General features: G+C 39.9%; 1 protein-coding gene across 2 annotated transcripts in view; it reads left to right on the plus strand.

The window, feature by feature from the left end:
• The first annotated feature begins 12 nt into the window (after window positions 1-12).
• Window positions 13-17,958, plus strand: part of NME7 (NME/NM23 family member 7) — a 92,869-nt gene continuing 74,923 nt past the window's right edge. The window contains exon 1 of one of the 2 annotated variants that reach the window (XM_030019822.2): window positions 13-119. In XM_030019822.2, the coding sequence (XP_029875682.1) occupies window positions 117-119 (3 nt within the window). In that variant the 5' untranslated portion in view covers window positions 13-116. Of the gene's footprint in view, window positions 120-283; window positions 496-17,958 lie in introns of those variants that run through there. The other variant, XM_030019823.2, reaches the window with a different exon arrangement.

A 17,958-nucleotide genomic window follows, 5' to 3' on the forward strand; every position in this document is an offset into this window, starting at 1 on the left:
TCGCTGGGCCGCGCACGGGGGCGGGGCTTCGGTTGCCAGGGCGCGGCTTCGCGCGGCGTCACGTCGCGCTCGCGGCAGCAGGGTGAGGCGGGACGCCCGCCGCCGCCGCCATCGCCATGGTGAGCGCCGCCGGGGCGGGTAAGGGGCGGGGGGGGGGGGGGGGTGTCGGGACGAGCGGGGCCGGGGGCCAGCGGCGGCAGCTCCGCGCCGTCGTGCCGGTCCCCTTCCGCAGGGCGAAGCTCAGTCCCGCGGCAGGTGGTGGCGAGGTGCCGGAATAACGGCCGCGGGGCCCGCCCAGGGCTCCCCTCAGGGCTCCCCTCAGGGCTCCCCTCAGGGCTCCCCGGCGCGCAGGCGGCGTGAGCGGGGCGGGGAGGTGCCGCCGCTGTCCCCCGCTCGCCGGGCCGGCCGGCCCGGTGGGTGCCGGTGAGGTTTGTCCTGGCTGGAAGTTTGCCCTGGCCCTGCCTCGCTCTTTTCTGAGGGATCTTGCGAGGCGCGGTGAGCGGGTAATTTTAAAGTGCTGTTAGGCCTCGTTGGTGCCCAACTGGAAAGGCGTTTGCGCGTCCGAGCCGCCCTGAATTAGGAACAAGCTAGTTCGGAAACTCATGAGGGACCCGGTGGGAAGGCAGCCGGTGAATTTTAAGAAGGCAATACGTTTCAGGTGCAACAGTCTATTCTTGAACCAGATCTGTTTAGTAATGCAAGGAAGATGACAGGATGTCATCACTAATGAAAACTAACACAACTGACATGAGTTCCCTTTGCCGAAGATGGTATGCAAAAACCAGTGTTTCAAAGCTGATTAAAACCCAACAACTTTGAATTTTGTACTCAAACACATATGCAAGATACATGTAAGAGCCTGGTGGATGCACCTGCTAGCGTGCGCAACTTTAAATACCTGCTGCAAGCAGCTCAGATTTGCCCCAGCTCCTCCGGCCTGTGTAGCGGCTTTGTTTGCACCTTGCTTTTGGAACACAAACTCAAGATCAGCATTTGCCGCTCTAAGTAGGAATGCCGCGGTTCGTTTTCAAATACAGGGGTTACAGGTCTTTTGTTTAATCCAGGCAAAATTGTAATTTTCAATTCCCATGTTGAATTTACTCAGTCGGCAGAAGTTCTGCTTTGTGACTTCACACAGATGTCACTTAGGTAAAATGTTCACTTAGTTGTAGTTGACTGTCACTATGAGTGTAATGTGTTTCTAACCTCCCTTTATTTCCGAGGTGACACCAAGTTAACTGATTCATTAAAGCGGTGTCAAATCTTACAGCAACCTCTGACAAAACGTTTCATGGTGAATTTGTTTAATTTGTTTTGAAAAGCCTTCAGTGATAGGAACTGCATGATCTGTTGATGTAATTCCATTACATGATGACTTTTATAGTTCACTGAGTTTTTTTCCTAATATATTCCATGCTGCAAATTATGCCAGTGATTACTTGTTCTATCCTTGGTGGGTATAAAGATATTCCATTTTTGTCTTTTAGATGGAGAAGAACTTGAAGATTATAACTTCGCCCTTTCCTCTTTACACATTATTCTCTGCTAAACAAATTTTGTTCTTTATTATTTTCCTACTGGTCTTGTGTTTTTAAACTTTAGATTTTTTTCCCACTGTCTGCAGTTTTCTCTAAATGTGGTCTTTAATCTGTACATTGTTTGCTGTGTGTTTCACTGCTGCTGAACAGGGCGAAATACTTGTTTCTCATGTCTTAGATCTTCATAGTGCCAAGTTTGCCATCCTTTTTTTTCCCAGCTTTACCTCATTGCACTCCCACTCTCTGAATGCAACCCACTGTAACTTTTTTTCCTGTGTTTTTGTTGTCTGGCTGGTTTTTCCCCTTGTATTTCAATTTGTTTTCTTGATCATCATTGTAGTACTTTGTGTCTGTCTATAGAATTTTCAGATCATCATTTTGAGTTCTGTTTCTGTTTACTAAACTGCTTGCAATCTTTCCCACCTTAGTTATCAGCCCAGATTCTGAAAGTGCAGTTCTCTGTTTCATTGTCAGTGTAATAATGAAAATATGAAATAAAGCTAGGTGAATGGCAGATCATTGTGGAACTCCATTTGACTCCCAGTTTGCAAGAGAAGTATTCCTAATTACTTCTTCATATAGTAGTCATAACTGCTCTTCAGTTTAGGCCATAAGTCCCTACTGAGCTTGTCAGACTCTCAGGTGACTTAGATTAAAAGCCCAATCAAAGCTAAGTTTGTCACATCTGTGGCTTCTCCGTTGCTCACTGTGTCAGAAAAAGATTTGTTCTTGACAAATTCACATTATCTGCTTTTTATTATCATATTGTCTTCTTAGATGCTCAACAACTGAATGCATAATAATTTGTTCCATTATCTTCCCAAAGACTGCAGTTAGGTTGACTGTCTCTGTTGCACTACTGCAGTGCCCTGGGACCTCTCTCTCTTTTGGTTTTCTCTGGCCTTTCAAGGGTTACAGAATCCTGCTTGTTTCTTTTATGCTTACAAAGCCACCAGTTTTCCCACTCAGGTACCCTTCCTCCTGCCAGTTTCCTAAAATGCAGTAAGAATAATTTGGTAGCTGGAAGATGATGGGAAAATAGATGGGTTTTGGGAACGTGTGCTGCCCAATTAGGTATGGACACAGCATCCTGGGAAAGAGATAAGTTATGTGGCTGTTGGACACCACAACTGTACACACCTGATCCATCTCAAACATTTTCAAAACATCTTTTCTCAGGAATAATGAATCAAAAAATAAAAAGACTCCTTCTGGTGGATTCAAATATTGATCTACAAGCTGGATTTTAGCCTCGGGAACCTAATTATATTCTGAAAGTAATGAATTTTCTGCTGGAAGGCTTGGCAAACCTTTAGTATTGTGTTGCTTCCAGTCAGTTGTATAGATTGGCCACAGAAAGAAAAATGTAATAACTTCCAGTGGAATCAGTTTGGAGTGTATTTGTGTTAGAATCTATACTTCAGTCATATGGAAGCAGCACACTGGAAGTAGTTGTGTGTATTGTAAAACTGGGCACATAACTATAGTGGAAGCTAAGGTAAGGGGAGAAATGTTCCAACATATCCTGCAGTTATTTGTCTTTCTGTGACAGCACTTTGGCTTACAGGTCTGCTAATCATCAGAAAACAGTTTTATTGTCATTAGATGACAGTATTTCAAATCAGCTCGAATGCATTCTGGCATCTTGATTGTACCGGTGTGACACATGGCTGCCGTGGACAGTGAGCAGCAAATTCCCAAAGGGAAACTTGCTTATCTCCATCTGAGATGTGCTGTGTCTCTTGGCAGTTGGAATGCATTATTCTTTAACGGTGCCTTTCATGCAGAGACATATTAGACCACCATCTTAACAACATTAGTTTCTTTTTACTGAGTTTGGTGCACTCTGACACTTGAAAGTGTTCCAGATACAGGAGTACAACATTTGCCAGAGAACAGTGGCCTCTGTAAGAAAGCAGCATGTCACACAGATACAGAGAGCCTTGTTGCACTTGGAGAGGCTGTACATAGGTGCAGTTAGATGATTTCCTTTCCCTCCACTCTTTGAAACAATTTTTCTTACTCCTGCACATCTGACAACTGCAGCCTACATTACAAAGACTCTTTGAACAACAGGATAGATAAATACTGTTTCCATCTTGCCCATAAAGAGATTGAGGCATGTAAAAGCCAGGTGACTTGTCTAATATGATGCCATCTGGCTTTGATTTTGTGGATGTAGAAGCACGTGGTTAGTGGAATTTGAGTGTCCAACTACCTTAGTTCTTTTTGCAAAGTTTGGGGAAAATATATATGAAGTAGATTCTCCTGGGGTAGGTTGCCAGAGCTTGCAGTCTTGTAATTTTGACCACAATCTTGAATGTATCTGGAAATGAGCAGTTCAGCTCACTTCAACAGAAAATTTTACAACTTGTATGTTATATGTTTATTGTTGTTATTATTATCATCAGTTCATTGGTAAAACCCCCAGTTTAGAGAATATCAACATAGAAATCCTCAGTTTAGACAGGGAAGAAAAATGAGTAATTTTTTTAAATGCTTTGCTTCATCAGTGGAAAAGGCTTATTTCATGTTTTGGAAACTGGGTCTTAGAAAATAGGAAGCAAATCAGCCATTTCTAGAACTTGACAACAGTGAGTCCTGGGTTCCTCTTGGTCCAGCATATCAAGGTGTGATCAGATTTTCAGCTGAAGACTTTATAAAGGCAATACAGCTCATGGGGCAGCTGTGGAATATATATTGGTTTACAGGAGTTTCGTTTGGGAACCAGTAATCTTAACCATACTGGAGTAGCTGGTAAAATGGGATAACTGTGGTGAAGAGCTGTCATTCAGAGCTGATTATATAAACAGACAAAGCTCTTTCCTGCTAATAGACTTCCCTGAACAAGTGCACATTTATAAAATAACTTTTCTTTTCATAATTTTCAACTTCTGTACTTTTTGTTGCAACATAGTTGCCATTTAAAACAACAACAAAAGAAGGTATTTTTAACTCTTCCAGGAAGAAGATGCAAAATCTCCCCCAAAGACACTTCCCTGATTCTTGAGAAGATTTGCTTCTTTGGTCTTAAAACAAGACTCAGTTTCACTAGAGTGCCAGCTGATGATTATGTTTTTTTGGGTTTTTTTTGTTTTTTTTTTTTTTTTCCAGCCGTAAAGTGGCCTGATGCTTTGAGTTGTAAGCTTGCATGACAGAATCAACCACAAGGACAAGTTTTCTTACTTAACGGCTAACTGTCATTTGCAGCATTTCATCACAGGGAAAAATAAAACATTGTATGCAGAGTGAGGAAAAAAATAAGCAGAATGCTATCAGGTAGCCTTTAAATGCTTATTGCATGGTGAGTCTTCCTATGAGCATCAAAAATACGACATGGTTTCTTCCTGAACTAGTGTTTCCAAATACTGCTAATTTACTTCTTGAGCAGATAGGCTATGTATATTTCAGAAGATGTAGGTGATAAAGTAACAGAATCTTTGGCCCTCTGTCAGCCAAATGAAAACTGCTAAGAAATATAACTTTTCTTTGTTCCAGGAGCTCATTTTGGTTTTGATGCTGCCATCTTTATGACATTATATGCTATATAAAATACCACCCTACAAATATAAAGTTGACAGGTTCAGAATCCATGGGATAAATTGCCTCCTACTCTAGCCAAGTCTTGGCTTTGGCTTGCAGAAATTGCCATCTCTCTAAAAGTAATTTTAGATGCATTGATGGCTGTTCTGATGGAGTGGCTTAAATAGTTGACAGTTATGATAGTCAAAGTTATCTAGCATTACCTAATGATAAATTCAATATTAATCTCCCTTTATCACCCAGAGTTGTCTCTCCAGATCCTTCAGGTTGTAGGTGCAGTTCTTAATGACTTTGACACATCTGTTCTAATTGGATGTTGGGGGTTTTTTTTATATTGTCAACAACTGAAGAAATTCAGGAATTGCTCAGTGAACCATTGCCAAGAATAAAGAGAAGTTACAAATTTTCCTTTCAGTTGGCAATAAAAAATAATAGGATTTGATGACAGAGCCAGTGGTTATTTAGAGAATTGTTCCAGGCAGATTTGATGTGGATAAAATTTATACTTAAGAATGTTGCATCAGAGCTCTTAATTATTTGAAAGCACATCTAGACCTCTGTTAATATATGAGCCCAACGGATCTGTGTAGGTTCTGAAGAAGCTTGGAAGGATGGACATTACCTTAGGGCAAGGAGATGCCAAGCTATAATAAGAATCATAGAATCATCATTTAGGTTGGAAGGGACCTCCAACCTGCTCAAAACAGGTCTAACCAGACCGTGCTGCTCGGGGCTGCATCCAGGCGAATCCTGAACATCTCCAAAGATGGAGAATACACACCTCCTCTGGGCAGCCTGTGCCAGTGTTTGACCAGCCCCTTGGTAAATTTTTTTTCCCTAATATGTAACTGGAATGTCCCATGTTTCAACTTGTGTTCTTTGCATTTTTTGCCATCACTATGCTCCTTCGAGAAGAGTCTAGCTCTGTCTTTCTGGTGTCTTTCAGTTAGGTAGTTGTAGACAGCAGTAAGGTCACCCTCAGCCTTCTCTTCTCCAAGCTGAGTAGGCTCAGTTCTCCCAGCCTCATCTTGTGTGCCGTGTTCTCCAGCCCCTGACTGTCTTGGTGACAGAGACGGCTTCTTGCTGATCCTCTCAGAAGTTCATTCTCGAGGTTTAAATAAGGTGCTCAACCTGTCTTTGAGCACCAGAGGGTGCTCCTGCATTTGCAAAGAAGTGGATATCTCTGGCGATGTATTCCGGAGAGCCTGTTGCATGTTCTTTGTTTGCATGGGATTTTTCAATAATTTTAACTACCTTAATTATAAAAAAAAAAAAAAAAAAAAAAAAAAAAATCACACTTTTTCTGCAGAATATTCTGACACACTTGGAAGGAGAGCCACGTATAAGAGAGGCCTACACATGGGAAGGGGGGAGATGTGGGCATGCATGCCTGGGGTTATGTACCTGTTCTTCCACATGAACACATGCACATTTAAGTATGATCCCTCACTAAACTTAGTATACCTCCTATTTTTATCCTTTCTATGTATTCTTTCTATTACTGTAGTGTCTAGGAGCAGGACTGTATTATGCTATATATTTTCTAGTTACATGAGAGCAATGCTGTCCTCGCCCTGTCTGATGTTCTCTGGTATGGTACACTTTTTGATAACTGAACCATGGCCTTTAAGTCTGAACATTCCCAAATCACTGGGGAGGAGGAGGGGAAATGTGGTCTGGATCCAGTCCTTGCAGCTACTGACATTCTGGACTAGCAGTGGTTCCTGGTGGCAACTACAGAGGCAGTGGGCTGGGCAGCATTAGCAGCCCTTTCTAACTTCTTCCACGGGTATCTGGTTCCTGTGCTGCAATGAAGGGTCTGCGGAAGCAGGAAATGAGGATGAACTAACTGAGCTGCCTCTGCCATGTTTTCGGCAAAACCAAGGGGGATTTACAATGCCTAAATAGTATGGGTATTTTAGCTGTTAAAACTTGCTATCCTTCCATAAAAGGAATGGTGATGATTGTTCCCATTTTACAAATGGATAAAGTGGGAAATATAGCCTCCTTTTAAAAAAAAGTGCTGAACATCAAATGCAGTAATGCAGGGGACAGCTGTGAAGGTGGAACTAAGCAACTTGACCAAAACTGTGTGTGGGATTGGAATCTCTTAGTCACTGCATCCAGCAGAGACCTTTGCGTCTCTGGGGAATAACAGTCTGCTCAAAACTGTGATGACAAAAGTCCTGTGCTCTGGGAGAGAAGTAAATCTTTGAATTGTAGAACAAATCTTCATAAGATGAACCTGTAAAAGACCATTAAGATTGGCAGAGTTTAAGAACATGATTGTACTTACCTACTTTGCTTCCTCTACCCCACAGAAGTTTTTAATTTTTGACAACTTTACTAATGGGAAGTTGCTGAACAGCTTTTATCATGAGAACTTCTGTTCACATGTAACTTGTCATTAGTCTGACTTCAGAATAAAGGTTATATGACCATGACATCTGTGCTAGCTGAAATCTGGATTTAGTCCAACTACCTTACAATTAATATTTGACACAATCTGAGAAAAAACAGTATTTTAATGTCAACATTTGGTTAAACAGTAGTGCAGATGAAATGCTTGCTTTAAGTGCCCACAGTAGTGAATAAGAAACCTGTCGGCACAGTTGTTTGTCTACTTCATAGGATCGTAAATTGTGACTTGACTGTTACAAGCTCTGACTGTTCAAGGCAGATGCAGCATGTGTGGTCTTTAGAGCATTCACACAGAATCCTGGGTGCTAATGCTCACAGTATCGGCTGGCTGAAGGACCCTCTCTCCCTTAGCTGTGATTCCAAGGCAACCAACTGGTTCTCGTTAAAAATGCTTTTCAAAAGATTATTATGAGCCGAGATAATCTGAAGATGCTGTAGGCATTACGCTACTTTGAAGTGCTGTTGACAGCTTTGGTTCAGGATTTGTAGGTGTTTCCTTTCAAACCTCTACTTCCAGCTGCTCGTTGCTTTCTGAAATTTTAACCATTCTGCTTGAAATTTTCCAGACAGATTCTACTGGAGGTTGAAAATTTAATGGCAGACTTGAATAAGAATGCATGGGGGAAAAAAATGAAAACATTTCAGAATCCTAATTAAAAAAATTAATAAATTCATTGTTCCTCTGAAGAGCTTTAGTTCTGAAAAGATTGGAAATTGAAAGCTGAAAATTTGCCAGAGGAATGGTCTCTGTAAAAGAAGACTACCTTTGAGTATTGCCATCAACTTTAATGTTGGGCCAAGTTAAAAATGTTTTTCCTGTAAGTACATTATAGGTTGGATATTGTAACGGGAAGTGCACAGGTACGTATACATGCACAAGCTCATTGTATGTGTATCCCTGTTCCCGTTTCTGGGATCACATGCAGACACTAACCTTATAGTTCAGACACGCAGCATTCAGCAGCTGACCATGGCCCCGTTAGTTCTGCCACTACTGACTGATTAGGTGCAGATAAACTTTATGCTCAAATGTAATTATGTGAGATGACTTGTGTTACAAATGTTCTGAGTCAGGGAACAGCTCTGCTTTCGCTAAAATCACTGTCAGACTCTTCTTAAGTTAGTGGAGGCAGATAGGCATATGCAGAGCACTACTGACTACTCTTAGAGGAATTACGTGTGATCATGTAGTTAAGAGTACAATAGTATAACTTAGATCTGCCGCTTTATAAACATGCATTAAGTGGGGACATATTCCCCTAAAGACAAGGTTTAGCTGGTCTTCTAAAGGTATACCTGTCTTCACAGAGCAGTTAATAGCAGTATGGCATCATCATGTGTTTTAGAGAAATTGTGTTCCACAGTTATAAAAATAACATGAATCCTGTAACAAAGTACTTAACTATAACATGTAATTGCAGAGGATTGGAGTTAATGGTTGAGGTTTTGAATTCTTGATTCTCTTATATGAGAGACCAGGAAAAAAAAGAATAGGTTACACTAATCAATGCCTACGCACTTCATAGGAAGCTTACAGAATTTACATAATCTAGTAGTAAAAGATTTCTTGCTTAGTAAATTGACAGAACGGCAAGATAATTTTGCTGATGTGAGGTGGGATTGCAGATTCCTAAATCTGAGAAGAAAATCTGGGGCCTTCAGCCTTTTAGAGCTGTGTTCGTCACAACCCCTGCGCATATGGGGATGATTTACTGAACTGAGATCCCAGTTGAAGAGGAAGACTCACTTCGTTAGTGCTACAGAGACAGAAGTATCCCCATGTTACTTGGCAACAGATGGTCCAGGCAGCAATAGCCATATGAACATATATAGTCCAAAAGGCATCTGAGAAGCCTAGGTACCAGTAATATCGGGAGTCAGATAACCATGGATCTAAAGGATGTAGCACCTATTTGCAGGAAGGTAAATGTAAATGCAGTCAAGTATTTTGACTCACTTAACAGATTTCCAAAGATGATTAAGAATTTTAATAATTTAACCAATACTTAATTAGTTTAAAAAAGTTGTCTAGAATTTGTATGCAATTTTCAATAGGCAGGATTGCTTTCTACAAGGGAAGGATGAAAAGAGACACAGTTACAAAATTCACCAGTGAGCTTCTGAATATGAGGTTTAGATTGAGAATCGTCTGTAGTCAAGACATTGTCATGGAAATTCCAGTTGCCCCATGTTTCTTCATTTGAAAGGTGATCTTTTGATTTTACTTTTTGACTAAAGACAAGCCTGTTGAGAAAGTGGTGGGATGTCCAGCAGCAGCGAGGGGGCTGCAAAATTGGAGTTCCAAACATTATACCAGCTCATGTGTCAGAAACATGAATAGAAGAGGAGGAGGAAAATGAGCTTTAAGAGACAGACCTAATTGAGCGCTCTGTCTTCACAGTGTTGTGGATTTAAGTTTTGCCTGGAAAATATCCTGTATTACAGGAACTGTGAAGGTAGAAGATGGGTTGAATAACACAATAAGTGTGCACTTCTGAGGATTCATTTCAGGATTTAAGATGCATTACAATGCTGAAAATGAGAGCACTTTCTGCCACTCAGAATGTTATTTGTTAAATACCACCAGTATGTGTGAAGTCTCTTGTTTCTGTCTTGCAAAATTGTCACTAACATTTAATAGCTTAGCTACTTCTGTGCTTCTTTTCCTTTCCCTTTTCTTTCACAAATGGAGATTCTTCTTTTAAAGAATAATTGATGATAGAAAATTACTTGTAGTGTGCAAATATAATTTTTCATACAGCTTCTTTCAGCCTGTTTGCCTCAGAAAACCAAAGTTTGTGTGATCACACTCTGTTGGTGTGTATCTGACCACTACGTTTTCCCCCTGGGAAGTTTGAAATTTATTGGCAGATTTCAGTCAGATTTGGCAGAGGGATAACGATGTTCCTCCAGGTTTCACAAGAATGGGGAGGAGGAAGAAACCCTTTAAGACATCTTTAAAGAAGGAGTTCAGTGTGAGTTCAACCCTAGTTAGACATCAGAGAATCCAGGTGGGTATGAGCCTTTATTAAATGCCTGAGCTGAAGAGAGGCTGTGGTCAAAACAGTCAGGGATGAGAAACATGAGTATAGAGAACGAGGCCTCATTATTTCTCGTGCTTGCAGAAGCACTTGTCATTCAGTAATGACAAGTAGTCCTAAATAAAGGCAGAGAATAGTGGTTTGGAAGTTTATTTGCTTAAGATTGTTGCCTATTGTAAACGTACTGTCCTTTTTGTTCTGTCAGGCTGAAGGGCATACAGTGTGTGGAAACTACAAATATAGACATGTTTGATGAAAAATCAAGTGCTTTGCACTGTGATGAAGTGACACCATCCATTTTGCTAACCATTCCTTTGCTCTCTGAGACGCATCTCACTGTAGCAGTCCAGGCATAGATTGTGCAAGAGGAAGTTAAGCTGTCTGTTTTGTATAAGCTAGAATTGCATTACAGCTTTTATAATACAAGCATCGCTTTTATTTACTAGTGCCCAGAGTGGCCAGCCCTCCCAGAATAAGGATTTTGTTACAGCTGGAGAAAAGGACACACAAAAAGTTAAGTTGACTTGTCTGAGATTGCACAGAAGTCCATGAAGAGCTTGACATGTCCCATTTGATGTCTTGACTTTTTATGTAACATTTTTGTAGAGATTCCAATTGTTTTAAATGTTTTTTAAGCTTTTCCTTTTTCAGCTTTATAGATTTATCTGCAAGGGACTGTCACATTTAAGATGTCCTTACATGAAAGAAAAGCACTCCTAACCCACTGGTTGAGACCATCTTTAAAGCTAATTGAAGTTACGTTTTTTGTCTGGTGTTCTGAATTCGTGAGCACTCGGTGCTGCTTGGAAAGCTGGGCATACTGCTGGGCCTGCAGGGCCCTAGACAGATGCACCTAAAAGCATTCAGGTGAAAATAAAGCAAAGCTAGCCGGATGTTAGAATGGGAGAACAGGAAAGCTAGTAAGTGAACCATTTAAAGCAATCAAAGTATTTCTGGGGCTCTTAAGAAAGCCGGTGGTACTGTGACAGCGCTTGTATCTGTGGCCTGCTGGGGGAGTATAAGACTGTGAGTAGCTGCCTTTGAGGAAGGTGGAGATAAATTCGGCTGAAATTCGTGACTCTTGCTCCTCAGACTAGGAGTTCATCAGTGACTTTCCTTTCATTTGTGCTGAAGTCCTCTTCAGGACTAGGAAGTAGAGTTAAATCTGAAGTGGTGATTGGTCTGGAAGATGAGTGGTGATTTATGAGCTTTGAGGAACTGTTTCAAATAATTCATAACAGGACTTAGATACCTGCTGTTAGAGGTTGATCATACATCTACAACAATAACTTCTGGACCTGCTTCTGAGACTAATGTTCTTGATGAAAGCAGCTGGTCAGGTTCTCCACTTCAGCCCACTGTCTGTAGAGCATGAGGCCAATGTCAGTCTAAGGAATGCACCGACACATACAGCAATAGTTATTTTTTTGTAGAACCTACAAGGAGAAAGATACCTATTGACTGGCCATTTCAACAAATTATATTTTTTGCCAAAGAGAGTGGTTGGCAAACTTGCATACATTTGTGATATTTTTTCTCTTTTATTTCTAAGAGCATAAGGTAAGTACATGTTAATGCATAAGCAAACTACCTGATGTTGGGGTCAGTCAGCCTCATGATACCTTCACCTGAAAAGTTTTGAAATAATTTGTATCCTTGTCCTTTAATACCATCTCATTTTTTATAAAAATATTCTTGTTCTTCCAAAGTATTTTTGAGTGCCACCAACCTGGTTTGGGGAGGGGGGGGGCCAGGTTGTGAAAGAAATGTTTCTCTTACAATTATTGCCAGATTTTTAGGAAGTTTCAGGGCAATCTTTCCAGAAATTTTGTTTGTGTGTGTGTATTAGGAGAAATACCCATTCAATGTGAGAATAGTTCCTGTCTGCTGGTCCATCCTGTTCCCAGTACTTTTCATAGAAACAGCTTGATTCTTAAGATCAGTGCTTGACTGCAGGTTTTCCCTGTGACAGCACAGAGTTTTACAAAATACAGAATACAGATATCAAGATGGATCCTTTTGCCTCTGGTTCAGCCTTTACTGAGGTTTGTGCAGTCTTTTTATTGCTTCACTGGGAGTTGATTCAGGTCCTTTGATTCTTTTTCTCTCTGGTCTGATTTCAGAGTCACTGAGTCACGGAGAAAATCGAAGGAGCAGCAGACATGAAGCTGCCCACTTAAAATGTAGCAATACTCTTCGTGACTCCGAAACTTGTAAATACGCAGGCAACAGCCTGTGTGCATGTTGAAGTTCCTGATAGCGTGTATAAGCCTCATAGAGATCAGATTGCTAATAGCATGTAAAGATGCACTTTCTAGATACTTCAGGCCTTTTCTAATTTTAAAAAATATTTTGATACCACTTCATGTGAAGTTTTGAACAGTAAGCTGAAAGAGTTATGATAAATTGCAGGCTGATAACTAGTTTAAGCAAAGTAGTTGTTTCCAGTCAATTACAGATCACAGAGATTACAACTCAAAAGCACGGAGTGACAAACTGGCAGAAAAATACTAACTTCAAGCTTACAAATGGGACAGAATTATCTGTATAATGGAAAAAAGAAAGTCATACGAAAGGCAGGATCTTAGTAAAACTATGTTGCCCATATAATAGTGGGCGGAATCATCTGAATTGCCCTTCCATTAGACTGTGATAAGTCTGAGAATGCATATGAGCAGCAGAAAAAAAAATCCATAGCTCCTGATTCCCTGTGTACTCCATTGTAGGAGAAACTCTAGGACAACATTTCAAGGTTACTATAATAAAACAAGTGTGGCAGTCAGGAGACATCTTGAAGCTGGGAAAACCAAATCCAGATTATGTTCTGCATGGTTCAGACCAGAAGGATAAAATTGTTTCTCCACCTTCCCATGCAAGTTCCTTAGTCCCTGAGCTGCTGTTCTACCACTGTTATTTCTCATGAAAACCTTTGGAAGATCTGCTTTTGTTTTACTGCAGAACAGAGATCCTCTGGAAGTCTAAAAGGTTTACAGGACAAGAGATCATTTCCTGTGCAGCTTGCTAAGCATTCTACTTTCTGGTTATGAGCTTCCTTGGCAGCTATGTTGCAAACAAACTTCCCTCCCTCCGCAGCAGAGGTTTTTGTGAGCACAGTTCTTTAATAAATGCTTGCATTTAGGTTCTAGAACTTAGTCCCATGCTAGCTAAGAATGACTGCTTCCCCCATCACTTTCAGAACTAAGTACAAAATTTAATTTTTTAATTCAGCTGTACTTCCATAAATGTTTCTCGTGCACAGAGCCATCCTACTGCATATTCACACATACTAAGATAAACAAAAAAGCGTAAGCTAGCAAAACCTACACATGCATCCAAATGTTTTTCCGTGCAGCTTGTAATAGGAGGAAGAAAGAAAAAGATTATTCTTTCCATATTCACAGTAGGTGAACTCTTGACATCACTGATTTCAGTGGCCCTAGATTTTACCATGGAAAGGGACTGTAAAAATTGAGCTAAAGACAGCTACTCTGAAAGTATCAGTATGTAAATATAAAATGCCAGTCACTGCTGGGTTTTTTAATGCTGGTAATTTTTCCACTGATATGAAAAGTTATGAAAAATTATTTCTCTCCCATTAGGTATTGCTTGGTTAATTGTGTAGTCATGAGAGCGGAGTGTGTGTTAATGAGGGTACGGTACAGAAATGAATGGAAACTAATGTTTCAAAGCAAGAATTTTCTGAGTTATAATGTATTTATAGATTCATTTGATTTGTTATTACTTGAGCTGTTCACAGTGATGTGATTTCACTAGTGACTAACATGTTTCAGCCATTTCCTGGGGGAATGAAGTGCTGGGGCTTTCTGGTCAAGGGCTGTGAAATCTTCCCATTTCAGGACTCAATGCTGGTCCAGAGCAGTGTGGTGCATTGAACATGATACCACCTGACAGGTCATCACTGGTCTCTAATCACTCTGCTCTGGAAAATTATTTTCTCTCTGAGTTTCCTTTGTTAGAAGGATGAACAGAAGCCAAGGATGAAACTTAGCATGTCTCCCATAGTACTTTCTCATCTTTGAGACTCCTTCCCGCATTGCAGTCTAGGGCACACTAGTGAAAGGGTATGTAAGAAAGTTGTTTGCCATACCAGTTCTGTTGATTGAGCAGTAAATTGATTGAAAGTAAATGTTCAGGAAAGATAATTTCAGGGCTTGAAGACTTCAAATTTTATTGCCATCCTTACAATACATGATGGGAAGTGGACAGGTTTTTGTGGGTGGTTTTTGCCTTCAGAATCCTACTCCTGCATTAAATAAGTAAATAAATTCTCCTTTCTCATTTTAAAACGCGTATATTGAGCTTAATGGGTACTCACTTTTAAAAACTTATTATTTTAAATTGGTTGGTGTTTTTGATGACTTGGAGTGGCAGTTTTACAGTGATGCCTGGCAATGGCTCATCAGAATATGTTCACATTACTTCGTGTCATGATTGTATTCAGGATTGTCTTCTATCTGTTTTGAGACTATTTGCATGAATCTGCAATAGTAATGTTGCAGTCCTGCTGTGTTTTACATTATACTCATCTGGCAGGATCTTCAGTTTGCTTTTAATATTGTATTTCTTCACTTTGCAGTGTGTGCCTCTGAAACAATCTACCTGTTTACAAACATAATCAATTTCCAGTTATTTGTACAGTGTTTCCCATAAGCTCTTAAGTTTTCTTCTGATATTGTTCTCTGCATTTAGAAATATTGTGATCATTTTATGTCCGTGAAGCAGAGGAAATTCTAGTTATGGCCAAGGAGAAGCTTTACAATCTTTGATTTGGTCTCTTAGAAAACTGTTAGCTCTCCTTATTTTCCAGATACAAAACAATAATTGATTGAAATTTTCCTGCTTACTGACAACATTACTGGGCATTTGGGGGTTAGCTCTGCACTGTTTTTCAAGTCTAAGTAGCATTTATTACCTTGCCTTTGCTTACAGTGCTAAAAGAAGATGATACAGAGTGGTCATTTCTGCCATTCAGCTGAATAAGAAGCAGTGGCCAGCAGAGCTTGCTGAATAACAAATATGAATAGCTCAGACATTGAGTAAGATCTTATAAAATGCATTTCAAGTGGATTTTAAAACCAAGGTTGTGTTAAAAGAAAAAAAGCAGACCAATTCCTCACCAGACAAGACACACAATGTAGTTTCTCACTGTAAACGTGAAGGTGCTGATGACTGATACTGGTGACTAAGTGAAAAATCTAATGGTGTTTTCTTTACTTGTTCACGTAAATACATTACTTCCCCAAGACAAGTAAGCATTTGGAAGTTTTGGAATTTTTGCTTAAATGAAAATTAGTAGCTTCTCTGCCAACTGCTACCTAGAAAATATATTTGAAAGTGATGCTATAGTATGAAATACATAGCACGAAGTAATGCAATTATATATGTTTTCATGTTATGAGGAGGCATTGATTAAGGATGGTACATCTTTTTTTATTTCATACATCACTAGTCAACTTCTAGAGGTAGTACTCTAGAAACAGGACTGTTTTACTTTTTAGACAACCACTTTGGTAGAGAACTGCTTCTCTGTAACATCCATCCTTGACAAGATGATGGTCAAATTAATCAATCAAATGTTTTGTCTTGTCTTCCAGCAGTATGAGTGTGTTTAAGATGAAGGCTGAAATCAGTCATTTATTATTGTCTGTGAATGCTTATTATTGCTTACTGCCAATGACATGCCTATATAGGAAAATTAAAGTGTGAGTTTTGACATAAGAAGAGTTTGTTCTGGCTTACATGTCTCCAGAATGACGGCAGTAGCAATGAAGACACAAGCATATTCTAGCTTAAGTAGGGGCCAGAAACCCGGCTAAGTCCCTAGGGAGTTTTTGTGCTGGATGCTGCTCCTAAAACATGAGTTAAAGTATTGTCAAAGGCTGCAGTGTGTAGTGTAGAGATAACACAGAACTTAAAGTAGCTCATGTAAATAAGGCTTTCAGTGCTGTACAGACTTCTACAGTTAGAAATTAAAGCTTTGCGTCCTTCACAGAGCACTGTGCTGCCCCCACTGCGTAAGTCTTTCTGTGATACAATCGTATCTTCGTTTTGCAGTGTAGGGGTACCATAAGGGCTGACAGGAGGGTGGGGCACTTGCCGCGATGCTGTTAACTGAACAGGTACAAGTATTCATCACATTGTAAAATTCTGAAATTGTTCTTCATTATCTCATTCTTTCCTGCTGCTGCTTGTGTTAGGACTTCAACCTGCAAAAGCACTTAGTCCTAAGTCAGTTTTAAGCTGAAGATGTTTAAAGAAAAAAATGCATTGACAACAAAAGCAAGATCACTGTTGTTGTTTTGTTTTTTCTTTTTTTTTCTTTTCTTTTTTTTTTTTTTTTTTTGTTTGTTTGGTTTGGTTTAATGGTTTTTTTAGATGTGTGTATGTCTATAGGCTTGCACTCACTAGGAAAATGATTATGATTCTTTTCCTGCTGGTGTTCCAGAATAGTCATGAAACCCCACGGGAACTCTCTGTCCTGTTGCTTATTGAGCAGTCTTTGAAACAACTGAAATGCTGCTGTTTTCTAAAATCTGAAGGACTAAAAAGGCCTACATGGCTTCAACTTGAACTCCCAGTGGTACCTAAATGTTTAAGATGTATAAGAAGAGTACAGATACATGTAAAGGAGTGGAAGCCTGTGACAAGACCATGGTTACCCTCAGGAGTAGCAATCAGATTTAGAGGAGGTGTGGAAAATAAAAGTTTAGAGCTCTGTCTAACAGCTATCAAATAACTGATATTGTAGCATCAGTGGCTAACAAACATATACCGCTAAGAGGTGTTAGAGCTGCATGTCCACATGCATTGCATCACCTTTGTGCTTACTTTTCTGTAGGGTGTTATCCTCTGAAGGATGAGGAGTGGAGAGAAGCTACACATGTAGCTACAGTTTTAGAATGATTGCAGTCTAGCTTTCTTGTCACACTCCTTAGGGACAGAAAAATGAGTTGTAAATGAGATTGGGCTGTTTATGCTGTATGTAAATTTCAGGAAGTTAAGTAGTGAATCAAACTAATGTCCTTAACTTGAATATGTTTATCTCATCATCAACAGGAGTTCAGATATGACTGCTCAGGAAGAGGAAAGTGTTTTCTTGTAGGATGTGTAGAAAATGTGTTAAGATTGTAGAATTTAGTTGTGAGCAAACACATTTTTTAACAAATGAAAATAAATCAAATATTTTCACAAAGTTGAGAAGTCTGACAACAACTTCTACAACAGTCCACGTTTCATGACTGATGAAATCAGAATAAGTTTTAAGATTGCCTGGAAAACTGCCATGCTGTTTCCATCATACTTAAAAGATGATAGCTAACAAGTAAAAAGATGTCACCAGCTCTGGTAAGCAGAAGATGATATGCAGAGTGTACAAGTGCATTTACTAGTGATGT

The sequence above is a fragment of the Aquila chrysaetos genome, chromosome 7 (genome assembly GCF_900496995.4).
Source record: "Aquila chrysaetos chrysaetos chromosome 7, bAquChr1.4, whole genome shotgun sequence".
Lineage (NCBI taxonomy): Eukaryota > Metazoa > Chordata > Aves > Accipitriformes > Accipitridae > Aquila > Aquila chrysaetos.